The sequence below is a fragment of the Notothenia coriiceps genome, unplaced genomic scaffold, assembly GCF_000735185.1.
Source record: "Notothenia coriiceps isolate Sejong01 unplaced genomic scaffold, NC01 NC01_scaffold00036396, whole genome shotgun sequence".
Classification (NCBI taxonomy): Eukaryota; Metazoa; Chordata; class Actinopteri; order Perciformes; family Nototheniidae; genus Notothenia; species Notothenia coriiceps.
In genome coordinates this window covers 808,039-816,162 of record NW_011369097.1, presented here as the reverse complement: position 1 = coordinate 816,162, position 8,124 = coordinate 808,039, and the positions used below count along the sequence as shown (strand labels likewise).

At 40.9% G+C, this 8,124-nt stretch overlaps 1 protein-coding gene across 1 annotated transcript in view; it reads left to right on the top strand.

Annotated features, from left to right (window-relative positions):
• The first annotated feature begins 5,173 nt into the window (after positions 1–5,173).
• Positions 5,174–8,124, top strand: part of LOC104963668 (TNF receptor-associated factor family protein DDB_G0290931-like) — a 4,419-nt gene continuing 1,468 nt past the window's right edge. The window contains exon 1 of the mRNA XM_010792281.1: positions 5,174–5,522. Within this exon, the coding sequence (XP_010790583.1) occupies positions 5,174–5,522 (349 nt within the window). The remainder of the gene's footprint in view (positions 5,523–8,124) is intronic.

Sequence of the window (8,124 nt, the reverse complement as noted above, 5' to 3'; positions counted from 1 at the left end):
AAGCCTCCTTCCCTCACATGTCGATGCGTTGGTGTTCAAACCAAAAATATGGAAAGGTGGACGTTATCGTGGAGGACAGCGAATAAAGTGTTGCGCAATGCGCTGTTGCGCACTGGATTTACGTGGCATTTATGTAAACAAGAGTTTTTTACTGTCGATTTTGGTGAGTCCAGTTACTGTTTGTTATTTACTCAGTCATGTAACACAAATTAAAATGCAGTGTTTAATGTTACTGTATAAGTTCCAATATAAAATACAGTTGTACACCTCTCTTTGTGTGTCTTTATTATGACGTAACAACTAGTCGACTGCTATTTTGAAAAACGTGTCGAATAGTAAATATTGGTAGTTGTGAAACCCCTAGTGTGTGTGTGTGTGTGNCTATCGCCACTAAATGTTTTTAAAGTGCATCCAGACCTTCGATCGCTTCGCTCTGTCCGCCATGTCTGCAACAACAATAATAAGAGCGCTGTTGAGAGAGATGAGGAGTGGCATTTACAGTGGCCAATCAGAGGGGTCTCAAACCGGATACATCACACGGGATGAGGGTTCCCAACCAACCAGAATGGTTTAAAGTTAAACTAAGGAAGTAGACGTAACACATATAGCAATATACCGATAGCAACACCGTTTGTCCAGCGGCTTAACGGTATACCGATTCCGTCCAATCAGGTACCGGTATTGACTTAGTACCGGTTCTCGGTACCCATCCCTACTTAGTTTCTACAGATCCATCTTCAACAGAGAATTCAACTCATCAGAGATCAGCACATGCATGTTCCAGTATCTGTCAACTCTTTCAGGTACTGAGCATGTGGTGCTGTACTCTGACACATGTGGTGGGCAGAACAGGAATGCTGGTTTTAGTGCCATGTGTCTCCATGCAGTTAAAACCTAGCCCATCTCCATTATTGACCATACATTCATGGAGTCTGGACACAGCAAGATGGAATGTGACAGTGTTCATGCAGCCATTGAGACCGACAGAAAAAAAGGGCCTTTGTACATTTCGGAGGGGTACTACTGTACACTCTTGTGAGGATGGCAAGGAGGAACAGGCCATAGAAGGTGATTGAGCTTGGGTACAGTGACTTTCTGGATTTCATGTCCTTCTCACAACACACTAGGGCTGCTCAATTATGGCAAAAATCATAATCACGATTATTTTGGTCAATATTGATATCACGATTATTAAATACGATTATTCATTGACTTTGAAAACATCCATTTATTGGACTTAAAAAATAAAATAATAATTTGAACAGTATCTTTTTAACAGTTGATTACCCTGAACTTTAAGTATAACTCAACTGCAAAGTATTCAGCTAAAGCCACATCTTTTTTAACTTCCCCACGACATTTGTCATTATCTGTAGGGCAGGCAGTGCAGATCTGGTGAAATGATACCGAGATGGCATCGCGTAACGCTTGTCCATAGTGTTTGCCAGTTGCTTAAACCCCTGGTTGTTAACCGTGCTAACCGGGCACATGTCTTTAGCTATGTAGAATGTGATGGCATGTGTTATATCTTTGTGTCCTTGCGAGCTGCTTGAGTAGGCCGTTGCACTGTAAAGTGCGTCCTTAATTGATGACTGTGATGTGGTGGATGAAGTCGAGGGGGCACGCTCGTGAACTGTCAACAGGGGGGTGGGGGGGTCCTCGCTGCGGGGAAACTGTGGACCTCGTTGCTAGCCAAAATCGTTATTCGAGATTAAAATACGATTAATTGCACAGCCCTACAACACACGGTCCGAAACAGAACCAAAGACACAGAGGGATAAACAGTTCGTTGGCAGAAAATGAAATGGCTGTGCTACACAAAAGAGGATCCGAAAAGGATTCAGTTCAAATATGAGCTGTCCGACCAAACTGCAAGTTGGAAAGCAGGAGACCAGAGGTGCTCATGCAATTGAACCAAAGAAGATGCACACAGGTCCACCTGGGATCACTGCTGTGAAAAAGAAAGACGTACTCACACAAATGGGAGTATCCCTCATTCCTATGTGGACTTCTACCAGTCTTCGCAAGTCATTCAGGCAGAGTAGGCTAGTATGTCGTTTCAAATCAATCTGAAACGTACATGATCTGAATGAAATATGCTGTTGTCGTATATAATTATATTGCTATATTTGACATTCCCAATGTTCTAAAGTCTTTTTTGATTTGCCAAACAGTTATTAGGCCAGGTTTAATGTAATGTATTGTTATTCAGTGAACTAATGTGATATTGATATTTTATATGATCACAATGGAATCTGTAGCCTATTTTCAATTGGTTATTTGGGGAAATGGCTAAATAATTAACTATTTGGCAAAATGGTTATTAATGTTTTGTTTTTTTTAAATAATTACATTCAATGAACTAATATGATATAAGGATATTTTCATATAATATTGTTATTATAACAATTGATTACTGTTACTTTTGAACTCATTAATGTAAAACCTTTTTCCTAATTTTATCAGATACGCATTTTTTCTTAGTTCATATGAGATAAAATCTTAGTTCCAAAAAGGCGCATGTGACTTTATTCCGAATTTTTAAAAAAATAGAAGAATATTTTTTTCAATGAAGTCAAAATATTGTTCATTAAGTATATTGTCATCCACATGTTTAGGAAGTTTTCATATTAAAGATTGAATTTAATAAACAAAGTCAGGACAAAGTAGAGGACATTTTTCCTTAATAAACACAACTGACAGAGTAGTTTTTATTTATGGAAACGTAACTTTTAGGACACCAGGCTGCTGGAGACGTTACAAGTGTTGCATTTGTCCGTTCACACAAAAAGTTACGGAAATAGTCATCAACTTCACGACTGACCCCCTTTTTAGAAGCTATGGCTCTCAGTTTAAAATGTCAAACCGGCCCCTCACTGCTACAGTCTCATATAAACCCTCAAGGAGCTACTGAGTGCTTGTCGCCCACACACATCAGTAGAGAAGCTGCACACTCCGGGCGGAGAGCAAACACCCCGCTGTGTTTGACAACACTTGTATATTGTATATCTGAGCGCTGTGGGACAATGTGTGGGAGCTGAGTGGGGGAAGACAAACAGCACACAGGTGGATTCACAGCTTTCAAGGGCCTCTTTATCTAGCTCAAATGTTTGACTGCCATTCAGTGTGCTTATGTAACTTGGCTTGCTACCTTGAGAGCTAACAAGGCTAATATACACCATATCTGTCAGTGATTGATGAGCTGTTCACACCAGGAACAGCAATTACCCCCTGCATGTTTGTCCACTTTTTTAAAGGCACAATGCACCTATAGTAAACGAAAGGACCCACACAATCTGTTAAACTGTAACACTGTTCACGTTTGAATGAGCCTTCAAACAACGTTTGTAACACTTACAAACGTACATTTGTAAGTGTTACAAAAATGCTCCTTTCTCTTTTCTATTGCTTTTTATCATCTTAACACGTTGGTTTGTCAGTTATTCTTGAGAGTACTGAACCTTTTCTTTGTACAGCACTATTAAGTGTGGGAGCTTACATCTGTATGTATACTGTTTGTGTTTCAGCTTACTGGCTCGTTAGTGGGAAAAAGTGCATTTACAAACTGAATTTTCCCTATCCTCCCCTACTTATTGTCTGGACTGCAGCATAACGAGGCCAGCCATATAAATGCCAAATTCTGGTCGGGTTGCGGAGGAAGCAGTTCCAGCAAAGGGGCCCAACTTCATCTTTGTTTTCCTTTTCTCTCTTCTGTGCAGTATGCTGTATATCTCCCCCTTGAGCACTATTGTTTGTGACCTCAACACACATGGTGATGGGCATGTTTTGGCTCAGTTGTGTAGTGTGTGTATACTTGTCAATGCATTTAAATAGACCGCGGCTCATATGACCACTTCTTTCAAAACTCTCACCTTGAATATGCACACTGGAGTCATTAGTTCACAACTATCCTATTATTACCCTCATGTTTTTATTTCAAAAGGAGCCAAACAAGTGATGCAGTGGAACCAGAGATATACTGTAATACATTTCTTCTTACACACATCTTTTAGGTTTCAAAACCTAGGTGCAAACGTTACCCACAATGCAAATTGACTATGTAAATGTTACTTAAGTGTATTTAGTTTTAAATTAGTTTGATGTGGAATATGCCATTTAAACTGAAGTTTAAAGTGTGTTTGGCTTCAAGAGCACATCTCAGATATGTTTGCTTCACTTCTTTTATAAGGGTGGCATTAGAGTATTTGCGATACTTCTAGCCAGGTTTATTTTGTTCTTTTATGGACTAGTACCATGTGATTGTTGATGCTGTGTAGTTCACTTGGTAGATGGTAGGTTAAACTAAAATGTTCAGGGTTAAGGGTTGATCTTTCCTTAACCGCATTAACTTCACATTACCAACTCCTAATGCTCTGTGTTAACCCAAACAAATTCAGAGTGAAAAGCTGGAATGGAAAGCAAAGGGCCGTGTGTGACTGACTTAGTGAGCTGGATGCAAACACATACTAGAACTTTGAACTCAGTGGTTTGGAGGTCAGACCCAGTCAGGACGCTGTCAGGGCGAAGAGGGGCCCTCAACTGACCAGGGACAATGACGCGCGCGCACACACACACACACACACACACACACACACACACACACACACACACACACACACACACACAGTGTACAACTGTATTTTATATTGGAACTTATACAGTAACATTAAACACTGCATTTTAATTTGTGTTACATGACTGAGTAAATAACAAACACTGGACTCACCATAATCGACAGCAAAAAACTCTNACAAAAAAAAATATTAAAAAAAATATTTCAAAAAAAAAATATTTCAAAAATGTATGATATTTACCTTGTTCATTAAAAATTAAAAATATAAAAATATATATTTTTGAAATATTTTTTTTTTGAAATATTTTTTTTAATATTTTTTTTTGTATGTGGGAAGAGGTGGGGCGGCGCCCCTAGCGCCCCTATGGGCCGGCCGCCACTGGTGGTATTGTGTATTTAGGTATAAACTGTTCAAAAGCATACCAGTCATCATAGATCTCTACAATTTAACCAAGATACATTTGATGTTAAAGTTGTGGTAAAGTTCAGGTTATTAATGTATGCGTGCAGGTTATAGTCTACTATTACAGTGAACTTTGTGAATCTTGTTTGTAGAGCACATGCTCATATTTTTCACAAATGTTTTCCTCCATTTACAGAATGAACGTTACATCTTTCTATGCCTCTTCAAGGAAGAAGAGGGTAGAGCTGGCACTACGAGTTGATGTAAGTGAGGATGAGTTAGAGATTAGTAGTGATGAAGACGAGCTGCAGGCACATTTACAAGGGGAATATGAGAGGGATGAGAACTATGAGCCTGAGAACGAGGATGGGGATGAGAATGAGGATCAGGAGGAGGATGAGGATATGGATCAGGATGAGAACTATGAGCCTGAGAACGAGAATGCGGATGAGAATGAGGATCAGGTGGAGGATCAGGATGAGGATCAGGAGGAGGCTGAGGATATGAATCAGGATGAGGACAGCGAGGGTGAAAGTGCAGTAACAGGTATTACTAGTATAAGATAGGGTATAAGGTGCATTGATAATTAATTATTTCATTATCTTGTTATTTTCATAGCATGCTTAGGACATTTGTTTGTATTTCAGTTCCTCTTCAACCAACACCAAAAAGGGCCAAGAGACTGGAGTGGAATAATTGCAGGAACATCCTTCCAGTCCCAAAATGGAAAGGCAGTCTTCCAAATGCCACAGAAAGGAAGTCCCCCATTGAATACTTCAGGGACGACCTGCTAACAAAAACCTGCATTAAGAATATGGTGGACCAGACAAATCTTTATGCTGTGCAATGTGATCCAGGAAAGCCACTAAATGTCACCTGTTATGAAATAGAGCACTTTATTGGCATCTGTTTTTACATGTCTATATATGGGCTGCCAGGATCTCGTATGTATTGGAATTCAACAACAAGGGTGGACTGTGTGGCCGATACTATGACGATGCATCGTTGGGAGGCTATAAAACGCAACATCCATTTTGCAGACAACACCCAGCTAATTCCTCGTGGAGAGCCTGGTCATGACCAGCTTCACAAGGTGCGTCCTCTTCTGACATCTCTCCTTGAAAGCTTCCAAGCAATTCCGATGGATGAGAGGCTCTGTGTTGACGAGCAAATCGTGCCATTTAAGGGGACAAGTGGCCTGAAGCAGTACAACCCCAGAAAACCAAAGAGCTGGGGCTACAAAATATATGTCTTGTCAGACAGCAACGGGATCGCTTACAACTTCCAAGTGCACACAGGCCCAATCTTTCCAATTTCTTTCCATGCCAGATATTGGGGCTAGTGGCAACATTGTTCTGCGACTTGCGAGCATCACCCCAGGCAACCAATCCCACAAGCTGTTCTTTGATAACTGGTTTACCAGTGTGGATCTCCAGACCATTCTCCAAAAGAGAAAAATCCACTGTGTTGGAACAGTAAGGCACAATCGTCTGGCAGGGTGCAGCTTCTCCGATGATAAAGTAATGAAGAAGAAAGGCAGGGGAACCTTTGAAGAGAAAGCCACAAGCTATGACGGAGTCCAACTCAGGGCAGTGAAATGGCATGACAATCTCCATCTCCTCTCAACCTTTTCCCTAAGCCAACCCAACGATCTCTGTGCAAAGATGGGATAAGAAAAAGAAAGAAACAGTGCAGGTTACCTGCCCGAGTGTCGTGCATGCATACAATAAGAGTATGGGAGGAGTGGATCTTCTAGACTCGCTGATTGCTCTCTACAGAACAAAGATCAGGTCAGGGAAGTGGCATCACAAGATCGTGTTCCACATGATGGTTTTCACTCAATGGATGCGTGGCTCTTGTACCGCAGGGACTGCAAGGACTGTGGCATCCCCAAGAAAGAAGTATACAGCCTGCTTAAATTCAAAGCTGAAGTTGCAAGTTGTCTTTGCAACGAGAGGAACGTTTTGAAGAAGAGGGGGAGACCATCTCATAATGTTGACAGAGACCTGCTGAGAAGAAGCACAGAGGTTCTTCCTCATCAGTGCCATCAACACATGTGCATCAAGAGACCACACTAACCATTGGCGCTGTGTGGGTGGGGAGAAAAAGGGCGCGGTGCAAACACCCTGGCTGTAAGGGTATAGTGAAAGTGCAGTGTCCAAAGTGTTGTCACGTACCTGTTGCTTCACTGCAGACAAGAACTGCTTCATGACTTCCACAAGGCAGTGAGCTTATTGTGGTTAAATGGCCCAATATAAAGTTTGATGAAAGATGCCCAGACTCTTCGCGTATTTTATTCCTAAAGGTTGTTTCACAATGGTACAATGTTGCGCCTGCAGGCAACTTCAGGACATTGTAATCTTGTTGAATTATTAAAAATAACAATTTTTCATATTTTAATTGGCATGCAATTTCCACCTGGTTTGAGGGTTATTTAGTATTTCCCAATGTGTTTTTTAATAAAATGTTGTTCAAATTTGAAATCTATAACTCTCTTTTACCATTACGGTACCAGTGTTAACCTCAAGGCACGCACCCCAAAAAGTACCCCCCAAATAATTATTTCCTTGAGATTCTTCCAAATGGCATCATGGGTGCATACCATAGAGGGTTAACAGCCATAATCTCAACCCCGTCTGTTGAACATAGGTGCCGTAATAAACGTTAAGTCATCAGAATAAACCACCAACATAATTACAAAACAAAACCAAAACTGACTGTGACTGCCTCTTTCGAGCACATTCCGGCGATTGCGACCAAGTCTCTAACATTTTTTTACTGTTCTCGTCCGTCAAGCCACTTTGCCTTCAACCAGCTTGCAGTGGCTGGCACTCGGATTTGGTTTGCCAGATTTCCTTTGGCCAATATGGACACTTGAAATGCCGGCAATTAACTGGCGGTAACACCTGCCATCCGCTTGGCCACAGTTTTTCTTATTGTTCTTCTGGCATTTTCATTGATCCTTTTTCTGAAAGATATACAAAGTAAAAAAAAAATCAACAATGTGAAATGTACTAGGCAGATCAATTTTTGGTTGGAATAAGCTGTAATCTGCTTTTATCCTGAAATTGATACGAGTAGGCACATACAACATCCTCTCCCCTGCCTCCTACCATAAACCACCAGTAAAAGTGACTATTGAGAAATC